The 21482-nt window shown below is 36.3% G+C and overlaps 1 protein-coding gene across 2 annotated transcripts in view; it reads left to right on the top strand.

Annotated features, from left to right (window-relative positions):
- LOC132103946 (nectin-2-like) overlaps window positions 1-21482 on the top strand; it is a 165064-nt gene that overhangs the window by 67383 nt on the left and 76199 nt on the right. For both annotated transcript variants that reach the window (XM_059509043.1, XM_059509044.1), the window contains exons 2-6: window positions 2287-2396; window positions 3181-3427; window positions 8863-9156; window positions 10925-11042; window positions 15601-15749. In XM_059509043.1, coding sequence (XP_059365026.1) covers window positions 2287-2396; window positions 3181-3427; window positions 8863-9156; window positions 10925-11042; window positions 15601-15749 — 918 coding nt within the window. The remainder of the gene's footprint in view (window positions 1-2286; window positions 2397-3180; window positions 3428-8862; window positions 9157-10924; window positions 11043-15600; window positions 15750-21482) is intronic.

The following is a 21482-nucleotide window of genomic DNA, read 5'->3' on the forward strand; positions in this document are numbered from 1 at the left end:
GGACGTTTTTTAAATTTTAATAAAATGAAAACTAAAGGAATTTCAAATCACATGAGCCAATATTTTATTCACAATAGAACATAGATAACGTAGCAAATGTTTAAACTGAGAAATTTTACACTTTTATCCACTTAATTAGCTCATTTAAAATTTAATGCCTGCTACAGGTCTCAAAAAAGTTGGCACGGGGCAAAAAATGGCTAAAAAAGCAAGCAGTTTTGAAAAGATTCAGCTGGGAGAACATCTAGTGATTAATTAAGTTAATTGATATCAGGTCTGTAACATGATTAGCTATAAAAGCTTTGTCTTAGAGAAGCAGAGTCTCTCAGAAGTAAAGATGGGCAGAGGCTCTCCAATCTGTGAAAGATTGCGTAAAAAAATTGTGGAAAACTTTAAAAACAATGTTCCTCAATGTCAAATTGCAAAGGCTTTGCAAATCTCATCATCTACAGTGCATAACATCATCAAAAGATTCAGAGAAACTGGAGAAATCTCTGTGCGTAAGGGACAAGGCCGGAGACCTTTATTGGATGCCCGTGGTCTTCGGGCTCTCAGACGACACTGCATCACTCATCGGCATGATTGTGTCAATGACATTACTAAATGGGCCCAGGAATACTTTCAGAAACCACTGTCAGTAAACACAATCCGCCGTGCCATCAGCAGATGCCAACTAAAGCTCTTTCATGCAAAAAGGAAGCCATATGTGAACATGGTCCAGAAGCGCCGTCGTGTCCTGTGGGCCAAGGCTCATTTAAAATGGACTATTTCAAAGTGGAATAGTGTTTTATGGTCAGACGAGGCCAAATTTGACATTCTTGTTGGAAATCACGGACGCCGTGTCCTCCGGGCTAAAGAGGAGGGAGACCTTCCAGCATGTTATCAGCGTTCAGTTCAAAAGCCAGCATCTCTGATGGTATGGGGGTGCATAAGTGCATACGGTATGGGCACTTATGAAAAGGTATATAAAGGTTTTAGAGCAACATATGCTTCCCTCCAAACAACGTCTATTTCAGGGAAGGCCTTGTTTATTTCAGCAGGACAATGCAAAACCACATACTGCAGCTATAACAACAGCATGGCTTCGTCGTAGAAGAGTCCGGGTGCTAACCTGGCCTGCCTGCAGTCCAGATCTTTCACCTATAGAGAACATTTGGCGCATCATTAAACGAAAAATACGTCAAAGACGACCACGAACTCTTCAGCAGCTGGAAATCTATATAAGGCAAGAATGGGACCAAATTCCAACAGCAAAACTCCAGCAACTCATAGCCTCAATGCCCAGACGTCTTCAAACTGTTTTGAAAAGAAAAGGAGATGCTACACCATGGTAAACATGCCCCGTCCCAACTATTTTGAGACCTGTAGCAGAAATCAAAATAGAAATGAGCTCATTTTGTGCATAAAATTTTAAACTTTCTCAGTTTAAACATTTGCTATGTTATCTATGTTCTATTGTGAATAAAATATTGGCTCATGTGATTTGAAAGTCTTTTAGTTTTCATTTTATTAAAATTTAAAAAACGTCCCAACTTTTCCGGAATTCGGGTTGTAGTAAAATCTTCATCTTTTAGCTGTGAAATCTTTACTGATTTTTATGTGGTAAAGTAAGAATAACTGTTATATTGTTAGTGATATTTAAAGATGAACACTTACTGGACTTATTTTAAACACATTTTCTATAAAGTTTCAACAAACCATTCCATAAAAAAAAAAACAAATTGACTTACATCAGGCTTTAAAGGATTAACACATGTTTCAGGTCTAATTATGATCATATCATTAGCACATATTATTCCAAATAAAAAATCCAGTCAGTTATTGACAGATAAAATCAAGCGCAGCCCTCCTTGTTTCAGTGAATGTCCTGTTTCATGTGTTGCATTGTGGGAGTAAAAAGCAGTGAATGTTTCAGATTGACTTTAATAATGCTTGTCATCCAGATGCATTTGTTCAGCCCGCCTCTGATCCATATCCGTGATCATGTAGATTGATGCTGTGATGGTGAGATAGCTCAAAGTTGTGTTTTTTTTCTTTAATTATGGGCAATCAAAGCAGGATAAGTCTCATGCTGAGACAGTCTGCACATTCAGTCGATAGATATGAAGCCACTGCGCTCCAATCAGTCTGAGACTGCTCTCTTTCCCAGAGGAAGTTCAGGTCCAGGAATATAATGCAAGCACTTTGGTGTGTTTCTTATTAGCCTGTTGTCTGGAATTCATTTACAAAATTTTGATGTAGGCTATGAAACTGGCCTTTCTAATGCTCCCCTCTTCTCTGTTGCAGCGGTCTGGAGTCAGCGTGTTCGAGTGGAACCTGAGGTCACTGCGTATCCAAATGGATCTGTCAATCTTCGCTGTGAGTTCACCAACAGTGGAATCACCAAACTCACACAGGTGAGACCAGATCTACTTGATTAGTTCTAAGTCTCAAAAATGACCTTTTTTCCTGGTATATGAGTATATTTTTGTTATAAGAAATATTGAAAAGATTTGGTTTGTAAGAATGTTAAATACCCACCGAGGCCACAGTTATTTGATCAAAAACACCGTAGGAATCAGTTGTGAAATATTATAATTTAAAATAACTGTATTCTGTTTGAATCTATTTTAATATATTGTTTATTCCTGCGATCAAAGCCGAATTTTCAGAATCATTACTCCGGTCTTCAGTGTCACATGATCTTCAGAAATCATAGCTGCTCAAGAAACGTTTCTTATTATTATTATCAATGTTCAACAATTGTGCTGCTTCATATTCTTGTGAAACTATCACATTTCTTAGAATAGTTTTTTTTTACATATTGTTAAACATTAAATCTCACTGACCCCAAACCTATATATTTTTAAATTCTTTAAGAGTAATTTTAAAAAGTCTAATAAAAAAAAGTAATTTTATATCTATCTATGTATACACACACACACACACATAAAGATACTTGTGTGACATTTAAATATGCAGAGTTCACATCTACACTATTCAGCGCTAACATAAAAAAATAAATATTTGCATTTCATAAAACACCTGTAGGTGTTGAACAAATGTGAGCTATAAGTGACAGTTCAGCACAAGTCCAGTAGTTGTCCAGTGTTTCCTCCATCCGTATGGTTTAAACAGCAAGCAGGTGGCCAGCAGGAAGCTGGAGTGAGAAATAATTCCCTCTTTCTTTCTGGTTCGCAGGTTTCGTGGATGTTTGAGCGCGTGGAGGGTGATAGGCACAACATTGCTGTGTTCCACCCCCAATATGGAGCCAGTTTCCCTAATAAAGGGAACTTTGATGGCCGAGTATCGTTCACTCAGAACTCCCTGGAGAACCCCTCCATTAGGATCGACAAACTGAGGATGGCTGATGCTGGCAGGTACATCTGCGAGTACGCCACCTACCCCAGCGGAAACGAGCAGGGGACTACCACTCTTATCATGCTGGGTAAGTAACATGTTTATAGACATAGACACATAGACATTTATAGATCTCAGCAATGTTATCAATGGAATTGGCATTTAAATTTTTGAACATTGCAGAAATCAAAAGAATGTCAACACGCATGGTTTGCTCTTAGATTTAACCACAAATATTACGTGAAAAAAAAACCCTGGCTGTATTACATTTAACTGCTTCTACTGTCCTCACTTGTAAGTCGCTTTGGATAAAAGCATCTGCTAAATGACTAAATGTAAATGTTAAATGTATTAGATCATATTATCTCAGTCGAGACGGCTAAACTTCAAATTGCATGTTTGCTGGTGTTTTCAGCTCATCAGCACTTTTTCTGTAATGTAGAGAGCGCACTGACACATGGTTGCCAGATTGGGAAGATTAAGTAAACCACTGAGCAGAAAATGAATAAACAATAAAAGTTTAATACAGTTGTATTTTTTTCTTACATAAGAATGTGTTCTGTTTAATTGTAGTTTTTTTTTTAAAGAAAAAAATAACTATCTAGCACTTTTACCATGATTTTAAGGAGAATCCCATTAAAATGTAATTCAATGTAAAAATAGTTTATATACCAAAAAGTAATAAGGAATTTTTAGAAAAAGAATTATTAGCTTTTATTTAGCGATCACAGTGTAGCCACCAAAAAATAACCAATTTTGCCATTATTCTTTAAACCACTAGGTTTTATCCATTTGTCAGCAAAAATTTGTAATCATTTAAAATATAATAAAATTAAGTATGGTCACTGTTTCTTTGACCTGTTGATTTAAGAAAAAGCTCTGATTGGTGGATTTAAACTGTTGAAATCTGGCAACCGTAACCTTGAAAGCTCGAGTAGCAACAGTTCACTGTAGTAACAATAATGATGAACAAATAATAGCTCAAACAAATCACTGAATTGGTGTTTTGAACCAATTAATTTGAAAATAACTGATTCGTGGAAATGAATCAAACTTTCCCATCGCTATTTTTGCCGGTTCAAGTCAGAGATGCTCTTAAAATAGCTCTGCTTTCACACTCGTGTGTGTCTTGACATGAGCAGGGAGCGTGAAATTAGCCTACTGGCACAGTCTTTAGGAAACTTAATGGCCAAATAATTAGTGCATTAAAATCAAATCAGTATTTACAATGTTGCATACTTTTATATTACCAACAAAATTCTATCAAACAGACAACAAACCTTAAAGCTGATGCTCAGACTGAAGTCTTAAGAAAGAAAATATAATGAAGAAAATGTCGTCCATTAGCCTGATTCATCATTTGAATGAGTAAGCTAATGCTATCATCAGAGACAGAGAGATGCTATGAATCAGTGCTGTCTCTAGTACCCTTGAGTACACAAAGTAAGCGTTCCTTGATCATTGTTAACCTCTGTCTCTGTCTCTAGCTTCATTGTTGTGTGTTTGGCCATGAGATGATCAGCTTCAGATAACTATGCCTTCATGTATTTGAATGGATACTGTCATTATTTGCTCACATTATTTATTTATATTAATCTTATTTATATAACAGTTTTTAGTGATAAAAATCATTAGAGCTGAAACAACTAATCGATTTAATCGATTAAAATCGATTATTAAAATAGTTGTCAACTAATTTAGTCATCGATTAGTTGCTAAACAACTTTTATTTCCCGTAAGCGGCTCATTTTGTGCAAATTTTAAATCAGCTGTGACCAAAGTGTGGCAGTAATGAGCCACCGGAGGTTTTATTCAGCCAGTACAGCAGGAGAGGTAGCGAATAGCCAATAGCTGGCCTCGTTTTATGTCACGTGCTTCCCGAACTGCGTCTGCAGCATTCAGCGAGATGGTGGAGACCATAGACATGTATAGAAAGGCTAGATGGCTCAAGGCGGATTTAGCTGTGTCGTCACTTGGCGGCCATCTTAGGTCAGGAGACTGCGCTGCTGCTCCCTGCTGCTGTGGACGGAAGGTGAGTGACATACGCCAACTAAAATGCTCGTAACTTGCTGAATTCTTGACGGATTTACAAACGGTTTGGTTTATTACAAACCTTATTAACGTGGCTATGATTTGTGCTAATGCCGATGTTTAAATTGTAGCTTCACGTTTTGAGAAACGCTTAACATTGCAGCGTAGCTGTGTGTTTCATGGCTGCCCTCTACTCTAAAGTGATACCACAGTCGACATTTTCAATTATTAACAGGTTTCCTGAGACCAACAACGTTTCTTGACAACCTAATCTTTTGTCTAAATGTCATTTTGTGGATGTGGTTGTATTTATTTGCTGGCTAGCAGTGAAGAGGTCGTAAGTGAGTCACCAAGCAATTGTAAATTGGTGGGAGAGGCAGGGTTAGTCTTTCGTTTCAACATAGCTTTGAGTTACACATGATTTCCAAGTGGTTTGGTCTCTTAAAAACATCTTTACATTTGGATTACTTTGTTGGTTTTTTGTTTACAGAACTTCTGATTACGCTTGTGGAAAATGAGAGGAGGAGAGGGAGGGAGCTGTATTGATTATGTTGTATTGATGGAAAGAGTTTTGTGTCCAATTGTGTCTTAATGTTTTTTTTTTTTTGTATATTTTGTATTTTTTTTTTGTACGTTTTTTCTAATTGTGTGCCTTTGGACCTAAGTAAAAAAACAAAAAACAAAGACCCATCTCTTTTCTCTTTATTTTACAGAATGGCAACTTGAGACAGATTTATATTATACATACATTTACACATGTATTTAATAATGTAAATATTAGTAATAAACTAAATTGCACTATTTCATGTTTCATGTACCTTATAAATATTGACATCATTACTGTGTGTGTGTATGGGTATACCTAGTACTTTACCTATCTAGTCTACTTAATATACTATTTTCTTAATAAACTCCGTGGCTATAATTTTTCACAAGTATGCAGTTAAATAGCCGCATCCCTGAAGTTTATGACACACCAAGCCGTTTGAAAATCGGTTGAAAATTGAGCAAAATATAGTTATTTCAGCACTACATGCACAATAGACTTTAATGTTATAACTGGACGAGCGGTCCTGTCCTAAGATGGCCGCCGTGTGACGTCGTCGGGTCCCATTGGCTCTCAGCGCCGGTAAGCTATCTAGCCTTTCTATACATGTCTATGGTGGAGACAGACGGCAGTTGAGGAAGCTTGAGAAAGAAAAAGAAAGAAAAAGAAAAAAGCGGAAGATAAAACTAATCGAACGAAGTCATCCAAAGTGTGGGAGAACTTTGAGCCTTCAAAAAAGAGGAGTAACCTGTAAACTCTGCACTACTGAACTGTTTAACTGTTTAAGACTTTTATTTGTGCAGATTCTCCAGTACGATGTTGTTGTTTGCAAATGTTTAGTCGTAAAAGCTAATAACATTGCTTTTTAACAGTTAACATTAAAAGATTTACAAACATGTTCTGTGATCAGTTTGTCTTTACCAGTTCAAAATTCAGTCATGCAGCCTAATTATGACTGAATGAGAGAGGTAAATGTTTAAATGTATTTGAAATGCCATTTTTTTCCTAAGTATTCACTGGTCTTTTTTCACACAGCAGGTTTTTTGTGTTTTTTTTTTTCTGGATTTAAATTGTGAGTTCCATTCAGGTTTCATGCCACTGGCACTTTATTCGAAGGATTGTTTACAATTTCACAGCAAAAGCTATAAAGCTGTTTCCCAGGTATAAGTTGTGTGTTTACAGGAAAAAAATAATAAAATGAAATGTACTGCAAAATTATTCAGTTTTATTCTTATTCTTCGTGAAAATATCTTCTGAAAGATTCCTTAAGCTTTGTTCGGGATGTTAAACTACTTTAGGTGCCCTGAGGACTGCCATGGTGAAAACATTATTTGAAATCTCCTTGTGAAATTTGCTAGAGTATGGGTCAGTGTTTTGATTGCAGAAGAGTTCGACAAAGGATTACTAACACATAATAAAACAAAACTCCAGGTATATTTTTGATGAGGATATGACAGTGCAAAATGGTTAAAATCTCTAAAAAGTCTATGTTGAATGATAAAGACCCTTTGTTAATAATTTAATTGGAAAAAATGGGCAAAACTAAAATATAAGTACATAAAGATTAATCGATTAATCGTAAAAATAATCGACAGATTAATCGATTATCAAAATAATCGTTAGTTGCAGCCCTAAAAATCATTATAACCCTGCATATTCCTTTTAATTTAAACAAATAAAAAATGTAAAGAGTGACTGTTTAGTTTGGTTTTAGCAGTTTTTTTATTTTAATGAAATTTTGTTAATTTAAGTTCATGTTAGTTTTAGTTAAGACAAAATAGGTAATTTTAATTTAATTTCAGCAGTTTTTGTTTCAGATGTTTTCATGAAATGTATTAATTTTAGTGTTTCCAAACAAAAAAGTTAATTAAATACATTTTTCTTTCATTTCAGAAATGGTCTCCTTTGCTTTCATTAAATGTTAGATAAATACATTTTGTTTCAGTTGTTTTTTATGCTATTTTATTCTGGGGAAAGTAAATCAAATTTTAAATTTTTTTTTGCTTATTTTAGTTATTTCATTGAATATTTAAAATTAAGTGTATTAAGGCAAAAAGAAAATCACATTTTAATTTCATTTCAGCAGTTGTCTCCTTTGCTTTCATTAAATAAATAAATACCTTCATATCTGTAAAATGCCAAATAGTGACTATTTAATTACATTTCAGTTCTTTTCATGAAAGTTTTGTCTAAAATAAAAATCTAATTAATTTAATGTCTCCGGTTTTGTTTGTTGTTTTTATGAAATTTTGTGTTAATTTAGACAAAGTGGTGATAATCAGTGGCCTTTGCTTTCATTAAATGTTAGATACATTTTGTTTCAGTTGTTTTCATTATATTTTAATTTTAGCGAATGAAGACAAAATTGTGTAAAGCAAGTTTTAATTTGATTTCAGCAATTGTCTCATTTGCTTCCATTAAATGTGACACAAATTAAACCAATAAATGCCTGCCATAAAAAATGACAGCTTCTTAAACTTCTCTTTAATATCTGGTCTCACTGTTGACCATGAGCTCTGTAGTTGTCAGTATCATGCATATTACATTTACAAATATTTGAGTATAATGATCTCTATAATTGACCGTCCCAGATTGTCCCAGGCATCTGGTTTCCAACATAAGTGTGCTAGTTTCATGCCTCTCGTATCTCACTGTACTGCTCCAGTAATCAATCAATATTTCATGTCTGTTTATTTTTATATTTAGTAAGTAGCTATGTAATAAGTGGCCCGGTTTGAAACATCCCGTCAATGTTTTTTTCTTTCTCTCTCGATAATGACCGGCTGACTCTACATTATACCATTAATAGAAGTCAAAAACAGGTCTGAGTACTGACGTAGATTTGCTGCATGTCTTTTAGCTCAAGCTCCACCTGTTTGATTAAAAAAAGGCTGTTAAAAAGCAAAATGATGATGCAGACTCTTGAATCTTTCTTCCTCCATCAGCCAAACCCAGAAACTCAGCTACCGTCATCCCGGTGCGAGCCAGCTCTTCTGAAGTGGTTGTGGCAAGTTGCGAAGCAGCCCAAGGAAAACCAGAGGCAACAATCTCCTGGATTACAACCATTGCCGGCCGCTATAATCACACCTCAGTGCCCGAGAGGGACGGGACGGTCACTGTGAAGAGCGAGTATAGGATGATCCCGACGCCTGCTGAAAACGGCAAAGAAATCACCTGTGTGGTGAATCAGAGGACGCAGGTCGAACCCAGACCCTTCCCGCTGAAGCTGGTGGTGGAGTGTAAGACACACACACACACACACACACACACACACTGCGAGGAGTAGTTATTAAATCCATATGACTTGCTTCTGTGGAACACAAAGAGAGACTTTCTGAAGAAAACCCTGGTCGGCCTTTATTTTTAGTATATTGAAAGTAAGGGCTTTGGGGACTGTCAAGCTCTAAAATAAGAAAAATAAAGATAAGTAGCAATGAATAATTCATTTTTTTGAATCGGATCTTTTCATTGAATCTGATCTAGTTCACTAATCACAGCTGCCTTTCCCAAAAACTTTGCAAGCTAGAAGATTGTAGAGACCACTGGTGCCAGTCAGTGTAATTTTAGTATCAAGTTTTTATTAATTGTAAATTTTACATTTTTGTATTTCTGTTTTCATTTTAAATGTAAAGTTTAAAGTTAACATTTTCATTTGAATGTTTTTGCCATTTATTAGTTTTATTTTTTTATAATGTTTGTCATTTTTTTTATTAGCATTTTTAATTTTAGGTATTGTAGTGTCAGGTTAAACTAATGTTAATAATATAAATTTAATGCAAGTAAAATCTGTTTTAAAATCTGTTTATTTTATTTCAGTTAATGTTTACTGTTACGGTTTTTATTATTATTTTGATTTACTTTTAATTTTTATATTTTCAAATTAAATTAATTTTTGATTATTTTTATTAATAACTGTTTTAAATTGGGGTAATATAACTGTTACAGTTTTATTTTTATATTCTGTTTTCAAAGTCATTTTTTAATTAGTTTTTTAATGGGTAGTAATTCACTGGAGAGGAAGATTATCAATCAGTAATTATCAATCAATAATTGACTTAAATCCTTCCCAAGACTTTTTGGGTGCTTTTGTGTTTCCTGTATGTAGCTTGAAAGTGATGTGATGTGTAGCCAAGTATTGTGTCCCATACTCAGAATACGTGTTCTGCATTTAACCAATCCAAGTACACACACACACACACACACACACACACACACACACACACACAGAGCAGTTGGGGGTTTGGTGCCTTGCTCAAGGGTCTCACCTCAGTTGTGGTATTGAGGGAGTAAGACAGTGCTGGTTATTCACTCCCCCCACCTCCAACCCCTGCCGGTCCCAAGACTCGAACCCGTGACCTTTGGATTGAAGAGTCTGACTCTCTAACCATTAGGCCACGATGGCCCCATTACTCCAGCAGACCAGCAGATTATTCAAAACTTCTCTTTTAGTGTTTCACAGAGGAACTAATGTCACAAAAGTGAGTAAACAAGGACAGTATTTTCATTTCTGGCCAAACTAATCCTTTAAAGAAGTGTGTTCGTTCTCAGTGACACACGTGAACTCATAATCCCTCCCTTATCATTCCCTCATAGCACATTTTCTCCATCACCCACCCCCCGTTTCATCGAAAAATGCATTAAAGCATCTTCGCCTCTGCCTCACATGTCAGCCTCAACACATTGTTCACATTTTTTTTATAAAAACTATTTACAGAGTGTTTGAGGTGTCTGTGTTTGCATAGCTGAGCTGGAATGTTTGAGGATGTCAGAGATTTGCAACTTCACCGTTTCCTTTTATAGATGCCCCTGATGGAACATTACAACCTCTTGCACTTTCATTCTCTTGCATTTCTCCAGCGTGTCAATGCACTTTGAGAGTCTATAGGGCAGTGCCATCTTCAGCGCACCTGTATCTTCTCTTCCCACCCCCTGAACGCAGATAACCAGCCTTTGAACTGCACTTTCAATGTAGGATTTACAGATGGATGTTTCTCACATTCTTTCTAGATCCACCCACTGTGACAATAGAAGGATATGACAATAACTGGTATATGGGTCGGACTGATGCCGTGTTGACCTGCCAAGCGGATGCCAATCCAGCACCTACTGATGTTAGCTGGACAGTGTGAGTTCCTCTATAATAAACTTTAAGCATAAGTTCTGTCATCATTCAAAAACCCATATGATTTTCTTTGGTCAAACTCAAAAAGAGATGCAGAATGTGCACATTTAAATAAGATACATCTAGATTTGACGTCAGTTCTTGTTTTTCTCTTAACTGATGGCGTCGGTTTTGAATGTAAGGACAAATGCTGTTCAAGAGCTATGATGCAGAGCAATACATATAAATGCATACAGATAATAGCTTAAATTATGGTCTGTTCCTCATGCAGAGATACAATCCTTCAACTTAATAAGAGAAGGAAGGGAGCAAACAAGTGTTTTTGGAGCTTGATAACTTCACTTTTCAATTGTGCACTGCTGCTCAAAAGTTTATTTTTGAAAGTCTCACCAAAGCTTTATTTATTCAATAAAAAAATGAAGTAAAAACAGAAATATTGTGAAATAATATTACAATTTAAAATAGCTGTGTTCTATTGTATTATGTTATAACATGTAATTTATTTATGTGATGCAACGCTGAATTTTCAGCATCATTACTCCAGTCTCCAGTCACATCTTCAGAAGTCATTCTAATAGGCTGATTTGCTAAAAAAAAAAATTCTTCTTATTATCAATGGTAAAAACTGTTGTGCTGCTTAATATTTTTGTGGAAACTGTGATACTTTAATGAACAGAAAGCTCAAAAGAACAGCTTTTATTTGGAATTGAAATATTTTGTAACATTAAAAGTGTCTTTATTGTCACTTTTGATCAATTTAGGGTATTCATGGTAAATAAAAGTAATAATTTATTTTCTGTTTTAATCTTACTTAATTGTAGTGTATAGAATAGATGCTTGTACATTCTGCAAAATATCTTCTACTATAGATAAAATAAAATAAAAAACACATTTAGTTTGCAACAAAATGAACTTGAGTAAACGATGACAGAATTTACTCAAAACGGGAAGGAAAAAAGAGAAACATTTTTCATCCTGTTTTCATTAGCACTACTAGTCATTTAGTCTGAAGAGAATCCATATTTCATACTTATATTTATGTGCTGTTGTTCCATCTCCAATACGAGCAAAATGTAGTCAGATGTGGCAGTTTCGCTGCTAACAACAGCCACAGGATAATTTGCTGTGAATTGAGGAAGTATCACTGCCTGCAGTATAAAGCAACAGCAGCTTATTAACGCTTCACTGGTTCAACTTCATTTTCTCATCAAAACAAAGAACGTGAATCGATACAGATCGAGAAACAACATTTATTATCAAGACTTATGGGGTGAAAGACACTAGCAGTTTGATTGCAGGGCTTGAAGTTAGTCGACAAATATGCAACACTTAAGGATTTATCTGGCACTTTTTCAAAAGGAGAATGCCTAATTATAATGGTGTGCATTAAAGAGTCATTAAAAAAACAGCACACAAAAGCAACCCCCCCCCCTCACCAAAAAAAAAAACACACACACACACAAGCAGTCATTATTTTCCACCACAAGTTAATGTCTCAAAACATTTAACAATTAGAGATGTATGGGTGCATTTTCAGTAAATTAGTGGAAGTTTCACCTAGAAGGGGAACAAATATTTAATAATAGTTCACTAGTAATCAGGGACAGATTGGGAGTGAAAAATGGACCTGGATTTTCTCCCAAATAGGCCCACCACAACTAAAAACAGTCGCTACTATTTCATATATTATAGCTTTCCTGTCATATTTATGGCAAATAAGATAACAAAACCCATGGTGAGCCTGCTGACAAACAACCATCACAGAAATTCTAATGATTTCCTCTACAAACCATCAACTTTTAACCATTAAAACCATTAAATAATGGTATCATTTAGTGTGTTTTAGGACATATTACATTTGGATTTAATGGTTTTAACAAAAGCCACCAACAGAAGACGACCAATTAATAGTAGAGACCAACAGGCACCATTACTGTTTCCATTAAAACAAATACAATTTCATTATAACCAGTAAAACCATTACAAATAATGAGATGTTTTCAAAAAAAAAAATTCAGTAGGGGATTGAAATAAATGTATTATTGTATGCACTAAAATATTTGAAATCTATAGAAAGAGCAGATTGCAAAATGTATAATATGACAATAATAAGCATAAACCTAGAATCTAGAAACCGGAAACAACAGAATTCTTCAATTTGAGTATTCACATCTCTCTCTCTCTCTCTCTCTCTCTCTCTCTCTCTGTGTGTGTGTCATGTTAATCAGACTTATCACCTTATAGGCAATTCATTAACGCTATTTTCGAACTCAATAGGCCTAGATCTTAAAAGTAAACCAAATCGCTGCTGTCTCTTTATGAAAGAATGGAATATTCAAGTCAGAAAATGCGGAGTAATAAATAGCAGTGAACGTTCAGACTAGGGGTGTCCTGGGATTTTAACATATTGCTCATAGGCTATATGCTCTATAGCAGGGATGGGCAACTTTGATGGTGTCGAGGGCCAGCATGTTTTCTCCTTTTTACCAAGGGGCCAGATTACTAATCCACATCCACACACCTTTTACATTGTATTACGTAATTTTCCTTTTTATTGAAGGGAATTAAAGTAGGCTATATTCAATGTAATTTGTTTTTAAAGATTTAATTAACTATACAACTTGTGCAGTTAAGCCAATTCAGAAGGGAAACTTTATTGTCCATTGACAGCAATATCACCCCAACAAATAAACATCTCGATTGCATTGTCTGTAAATTTGCACATTTTGAGGTCCGTTTTTTAGTTAGTGACCTACGAAACATTCTCAAAACAACATAAGAGGACAGTTGAAAAGGGCTTATTAAAAATAAATAAATAAATGAATAGTTATTCCAAATGGTACCATAAAATCACCGGGTAACTGCAGGATTTTTAAAATAAAATGTAAGAGCTTTAAAGACCTTTTAAGACCTGCACTTTACATTTCAGCCTTTAAACAACTTTTAAGTAAAGGGAAGAGTCAAAAGTATAAATTATGATATTAATTTAAGCAATTATTATTAATTATTATATTACATTACTTAAATATACCTTAGTGTCTTAGTTGTTTAGATTTTTATAATGCACTAGCTTTTTTTCGATCCTCTTATTCACATTTAAAAACATTTAGTAAAAATTGCAGACGGGCTTATTGAAAAAGCAAATTTGTTCTCTGCCAGCAGGTGTCACTTTCGGAACTAGTAGACAGTTGCCCTGGTAACCGCAGAACAAAGCAGCACGCCTGACTTTGAAACGAGCAGCGCTCAAGTTTATTCAGTGACCTTATAGCCTTTTAAAGTATAATCGACATACTAATCTATATTGCAATTCTTGTCTTTCTGTCCCCAAATTTAAGACCTCTTAATAATTAAGACTTTCTGTATCATTTAAAAGTTTACATGGCCTTAAATTGAAATGATTTAACTTGTGTTTTTAAGGACCCGCGGAAACCCTAAGAATATAGTTAAGTGCAAACAGTTCTGTCATGCATTTGGCAAAAAGCTTTTGTTGACGATGCATTTTACCTTTGAAATTTGAGGCAAGTGCAAATCTTTTCCAAGCAATCCAAACATATAAGTATCTCCTTGAACTTGTAAAAAAAGCTAATCTGTTTACCATCTTAACTGGAAAATGCTGTTTTTATGGTCAGAGGGCACGTCCTACTACGCTGAAAGCTACAGGTAGCAGCTGGAAACTAGCGACCTCTCCTGGTTGGAGATAGTATTAACATTATAAACTGAAAGCAATCTTTACGTGACTTACATTTCACTTACATCCGAGTCTAAATTGATCCAGCGGGCCTTACTAAAAGACATTGGAGGCCGTATACAGCTGTTTTGGTTTCTTATAAGCAAAAATAGATTGCATTAGCCCCCCCCTTTTGTCGGCTGTCAACGTCACTTTATCTGATACTTTTTCTTTGATGATGAATCAGCAGGCCGACTGCCTTCAGATGGACAGCCCTTCTGGACTTCTCCAGAATGTCCAGATGGCCAGTTCGCCCCTGCTAGTAATTATATAAATGAATATGTATATTAATTATATAATATTAAACATAAAGATTGCATTAGTGATTCGCTTTTAAAACTGCAGCAAAGACCTTACAACTGTGTTCTATATCAACTGTTTGTTTTATTGTGAAATTAAGTAGATAAAATACATAAGAACTTTACACTAGTTTTACCTCGATCTGTGTCCCTTTTTTCATCTGTTGATCGTTTTTTTTTTTTTTTTTTACCAAAACAAGCTAAAAGCAATTAGAAAATTCAAATAAAAATAAGAACAATTAAATCAAAATGTAAAAAAAAAAATAATAATAAATGCTTGAAACTGGTGTTAAATGTGATCTACATAAATAAATAAATGCATACATATTATTAATCCCTGAACTAAGCCACGTGTGTTACTATTACATCATGTGGAAAGCATTTAATAATACTAAAGATGGTTTGACGAATATTAAAACTTGACTTTGATTTGATGCATAACCTCAGAGTCAGCTGTAAAAGCATACAACAGGTAAAACAGCATGCTTTCAAAGACTAGCTACTAACGCTCTTTTCTGTGTCAATGGTTCCTCAGTGCGTCGGGTCAGTTGCCACCTTCGGTTCGAGTGGATCAGAACCGGCTGCTGGTGAGGAAGGTGGACGAAACGGTGAACACCACTTTCGTGTGCGAGGTGAAGAACAGTCTGGGATCTGGCAAGAAAGAGCTGGTCGCCATGGTCATCGGTGAGTAGAGCAATGCAGGAATGACACATGCACTACTGATGCAAACAGTCAATACACTTTTCAGCTCAAGTACAGTGTCTTCACCGGGCCTGCTTAAGTGAGCTATAGTGCCTGGTTAGGACACGGTGTTGCATGCCATCTTCACACTTAGAAAGACACACACACACAACATGAGAAAAGGATTTCTCCTTCCAACTAAAGATTCATGTACACTTCTCTAATGTGGGTGGGCTTCAGAAGCCAGAATCTTACTTGGTGATCGGGTTTCTAGTTGGCCTGCCTCACCCAATTTTATGGGAATTTCTCCAGAAGTCTTTGTTCTATCACTTGGTGTGAGCCAGTTTGCCGGGTTGCTTTCAATTTTTTCTTTTCACTTGTTTTCTTTTTACTCTTTACCATACCTACCAGCACAGTTCTGTTGTGCCTTTAACCTCTCTTAACAGAAAAAGAAAAGGGATCGCATTTGTTTCTTTCCCTCTCTGTTCCTGTGCATGGGTTTCTTTCTTCTTGCACTCATTTTGTATGGGCACTTGTCTTGATGGTCCATTTCTTGAAATGTTACCCATTGTCGATCAGCTACAGAGCGTTTGCTTGGATAAATGGACGCGTGTAGGCCCGCGAGCCACTGTGGTTATGGCACTTTCTCATGCCAAGGCAAGTGCAAGAGCTGCATTTAGAATCCGTGGGAATCCTTTTGGAAATTTCAATTGTCTTGTGGGAGAACAAAGGCTCTTTGTAGGCGCTCTGTAGCAAGAAAGTGTGGGATGTTGTTCCAACCTTTTTTTTTCTTTTCAGAACAGTATTATAGGGGAGAGTTTTTTCACAGTCATGAGGATGCTTGGTCCTTACAGAAACATTACACATACAACGTACAATCACTCTTTGATACATTCACCACTGATGCACATAAAAATGGATTGTCACTGCATTGTCAATGATCTATTTCCATGGCCCTTTTATCCCGGCTTTAAAGGCTGGCAATTTCAGTGCTGGTCAAGGTTGGTTTGTGCTAGTTAGTACTGGTCTAACAGGTCTTTTTTAATAAGGGTGGTAGAGTTGTTCTGGGGTGTGTGTGTGTGTGTGTGTGTGTGTGTGCTCTTGTTTTTGTGACATATCAGGACACAACTCTGTATAATGACATGGGTATGACACAGGTATTACAAGGAGAGGGTGACTTATGAGGACATAACCCATGTCCCCATTTTTCAAAACGCTTATAAATCATACAGAATGAGTTTTTTTTTGAGAAAGTAAAAATGCACAAAGTTTCCTGTGAGGGTTAGGGTTAGGTGTAGGGTTGGTGAAGGGTGATAGAATATACAGTTTGTACAGTATAAAAACCATTACGCCTATGGGATGTCCCCATTTAAAAAAACAAACAAACGTGTGTGTGTGTGTGTGTGTGTGTGTGTGTGAATGCATTTTATCATGATCTAATTTGAGTGAAATGTGCCTGTGGCAGAGAATTACTCACCAGTATGTCTGTGTAATCTTTGATACTTTTCTTTAGTACACAAAGTAATTTAGTTCTTGAGACAGCGGTGATCAATCATGCAAACCCTGCTGAAAAACTAGCTGCTTAAGCCAGCCTAATGTAGCAACTGATTTAAGATGGTCTAGCAGCTCTCCCAACATGGCAAGCTGGTGTTTGTCTAAATGACCAAACAATCTAAATGGCCTACAACTTGGATGTGACAATCTTGAAACGCTTAACACTCAGCCTCCGAGTTTGGACAAGTTATTTAAGCTGGACAGATTTTATGGTTTTAGAGCGGTTTGGGGAAAATTTCATCTAGACAAACCAACTAAATGCTAGATTATCAGGCTGGGAGACTCGCTAAACCTTGGCTGGTTTAAACCAGTCTAGTTGGTCGACCAGAATGATCAACCTAAAACCAGCGAACTTCCTAAGGCTGGTTTAATCTCTTTATGTGTGTGTGTGTGTGTGTGTGTGTGTGACAGGGAGCACAATTCAGTGTGAAAATCTTTTATTCACTACCCACTTGCAATTTTTAGTTCATGCATCCGCTAGTTGTGCTGGTATTGTGCTATCCTGTGCTGTGTGTGTTTCAATTATGTCATTAAGTCAGGTGTAAACAGATCCTAATATGAATACAGACACGAATGGCACACCATGACAAAGCTCGGCGGATTGCAGGTGAGACTTGTGCTGATGCAAGAGGAATTTAAAAAACCCCTACTCCCAAAACTGAACACATGAATGAGCCTAGATTGCACTGGTTTCCAGTGGGTCCACCAGCCTAGCTGGAGAGAAATTAAATGTCTGTGTGTATGTTTATGTAAAAAAGAAAAAAAAGTGAAAAAAGTAGGAAGGAGGGCTGTTTTTAAGTGGAACATCCCCCACACAGAAGGCTCTGGAACAGTGGTTTTCAATGTGGTATTGCAGGTGGGCCGCCAATTACTATTAAAAGAAATAATATTGTTAATATATGTAAAAATGTCTAAGTCATAACATAACATCATTTCATATATATATTATTAAATAACAAAAAAGAAATATTAAACTGTTACTATGCTTCCACTTCGAGCTCGCTGATTGGTTTAAGAATAAACCACCAATTTATCTTAGATATTTTTGCTGCATATGCTACAGAACAACAAATTCAAACATGCATAAATGGCTGTTGTGTTTCCTCCTGACTGCTTGCTCCCCTGACTGTCTACCCGCTGCCGAGCTCTGCCTGGATCTGGTTTTCCCGTTTTGCTGAGCGGTGCCAGCCTGAGTTATTTTCTGTTAATTTCCAGTCCATTCTAGGGCTGTGCGATTAATAGAAATAGTCATAAAATCACGATTTGAGCGTGCACGATTTCTAAATTGCTTTATGACACGATTTTCGGCGGCCCTGACCTCCCGTAGTATGCTATCCGATCCAATCAGAATGCATTGCGACTAGCGCAAGAACAGAACAGACTGGGCATATGTCTAACTCCAGGTTCACACGCTGTCTGTGATGCGCCTTTTTTCCGAGCCCATGTTAACGGTTTAGAGCGTTCACACTGCACGCGGTAAAAGGCTAGAAATAAAAACGTGCGAAAATAATTAACATCGAACACATGAGCATAGAGAGAGTTGTGAGTGCACAGGACGCAGTTTAAGTGAGAGGAGACACGTTTTAAGTGCGCACATTCTCTCCGCGCAGAGTAGCGTGTATCTGAGCAATTACGTCTGGTTTTGTGACAGCACAAAGGAAATCTGCGTGAGAACAGAGAGATTCGCGCTCGTGCATTATTTTAAAGTGCTTTCGCGTTATATTTATGCGCTCTCGCTGCTGACCGCATACACATACTGTATACACACTGCAAACACCTGAGGCACCGCTACAAAAAAAAAAAAAAGTTCCTGTACACGGGATTTATTTATTTTTTGTCATAAGTCTATACATTTTGTTACATCTTTACTACAGTGATAATTTTGACTTATGTCTGTTCTAGAGACGTTACAACTTTTTGATAAAGCTCTAATCGGTTTTCTTTTGGAAATATGTTTCAAATTAATCCTGAATGCATTTATGACTGTTAAAGGTTTTTTTTTTGTCCATATCGCACAGCCCTAGTTCATTCAATAAATACAGTTAACAATCTAGCTTCTGAGTACTAAGTTATTAACCCGACAATAGCGGGGTCAGTTAATTTTTTTTAAGTGGGCCACGCAAACATATGTGTGTGGTTGTGTGTGTGGTTGTGTGGGCTGCGAGCTGAAAAAGGTTGGGAACCACTGCTCTGGAAGTTGAAATAGCACTGTTTAATTCTTCCTGCTTTCCTCCCGCCTTGAAGTGGGGAGACCTCTGCTTGTGCCAGCTAAAAGACTAATCATGCAGCTTGCCAAGAAGGAGTGTTTCCTCATTTCTTTCCCTTCCCTAGCCATTTTCAGACACATAATGTAGAAAACTGAAGGCTTTCATTGTAGACTCTAATGGGGGCATTGAGAGGCCATTTAGCTGCTTAAATTCTTGGCTGAATCTTGGTGCCGTTTATTGATTTGTTAGTGACTGCTCTTGAGGAAACAACTGAGTTTTTTTTTTTAAGAAAACAAGAGCACACATTTGCATGCACACATGTAAGCGCATGCGCAACTTAAAACAGCACACAAAGCACGTCCCTGCTGAAAAGAGCAGTGTGTTTTGAATGCATGAGTTTATTGGTCGCTTCATTTGTCGACAAGCTTCACCCGAAAGACCATGTTGTTTGGCAAATCTAGGGGCAACAATCATGTCTTTTAGAAGTTTTCATGAAATCAAGATATTAAATATTAATATCAGATCATTCCTTTAGCACTGGTTCATCATGTAGACCAGCACCAAACTATCACTGAAAGGAGATTCTGGTTGGTCTTTTCAAAAAGAACATTGAGCAAAAGCGTGAAATTAATTTCTGAATCCAAAGATTAGCTCATTCAGTGCTGATAGTAGACTGCGGCACTTCTCTGCATCCGTTCATGATTTGGCCTATTTGAATAATCAGATTCGGGTCTGTAACTACCAGGTTTTCAGATTAGTGCTCAATGGAACTGGATTTTAATGGTCTGTCCTTAAAGGTAAAGTGTGCAATTATAATAAATTGCTGAAATAAGTGAAACTTTTTAAGGAAATCAACGTATGAATGTCTTATTACCTGGATCTCTATACAAAATTGGATTTAAATAAGTATGTCTAACTTTATTCACATCCATGTAGTATACTTGAATACATTACACTGAAAAATTGATGTAGAAACAGTTTTCACTCAGAAAATGGTAGTAATTTTCACAGTTACAAAGAAATAGTATTATTGAATTAAAGCCAAAATTTATATAACAGTACAATGTTTTATATAACTTTGAAAAATATATATATTTTTACAGTGTGTACATCATATCATAATTGCTTGATTGCATTGTCGCAAAATGATATTATTGGGTAGCTCTGATCTGCTAAATGTGACAGATATGACGGTATTAAGATATTATAAACATACTTTTTTATGAATTATAAATTAATTATAAACTTGATTTTCTGTAAGCTGCTTTGAAACAATGAGTACTGTTTAAAGCGCATTATGAATAAATCTGAATTTGAAATTTGTAATTGAAATTCAAATTTCTTCTAGTTGCATGTACATCAACATGACATGCTTCATTTTTAAACAATTGCATTTGGTTCCTCCATTCGTGAATATGTGCTTGTGTCCTCAAGTCTGACGTATTCTCTCAGAGTTTTCCTATCATATCAAGCAGTTACAGGGACTCTTACCTGTAGCGTCTAAGCCTTATGGTGTGGAAACAATGTCTGAAACTTGGCATGTGAGATAAGGTGAGAGAAAGACCTCAGTCGACTGACACCCGGTTGAAGCTTATCACCCACGGCTTAGCAAGAGAAAATCGAGACAAAGACGGAGGCAACGAGAGGGCGAGGAGATATCACTTTGCTAACATTAAGTGAAATGTCAGAAAAGTGAGCTGCCAAGATTACCTGGCTCTTTGCCCACCGTCCATCATTAGGGTTCATTACAGGTGCTCCGAAACCTTAGAGCTCACCGTAGAAACATGAGGGCTTGCTAGCTTGCCCTTTTCTTTGCTTTGATCAATTGCAGAATGGAAATCAGGTTTTCACAAGGTCTTGCTCTTGGCTGCCTTGTTGACCCAGTCGGATTCTAATGATTTATTGGGCTTTTTTTTATATAAGCAACAAGCAACTGATTCAAATGGATAATTTAAGTATTTAGGAATATTATTAT

The sequence above is a fragment of the Carassius carassius genome, chromosome 25 (assembly GCF_963082965.1).
Source record: "Carassius carassius chromosome 25, fCarCar2.1, whole genome shotgun sequence".
NCBI lineage: Eukaryota > Metazoa > Chordata > Actinopteri > Cypriniformes > Cyprinidae > Carassius > Carassius carassius.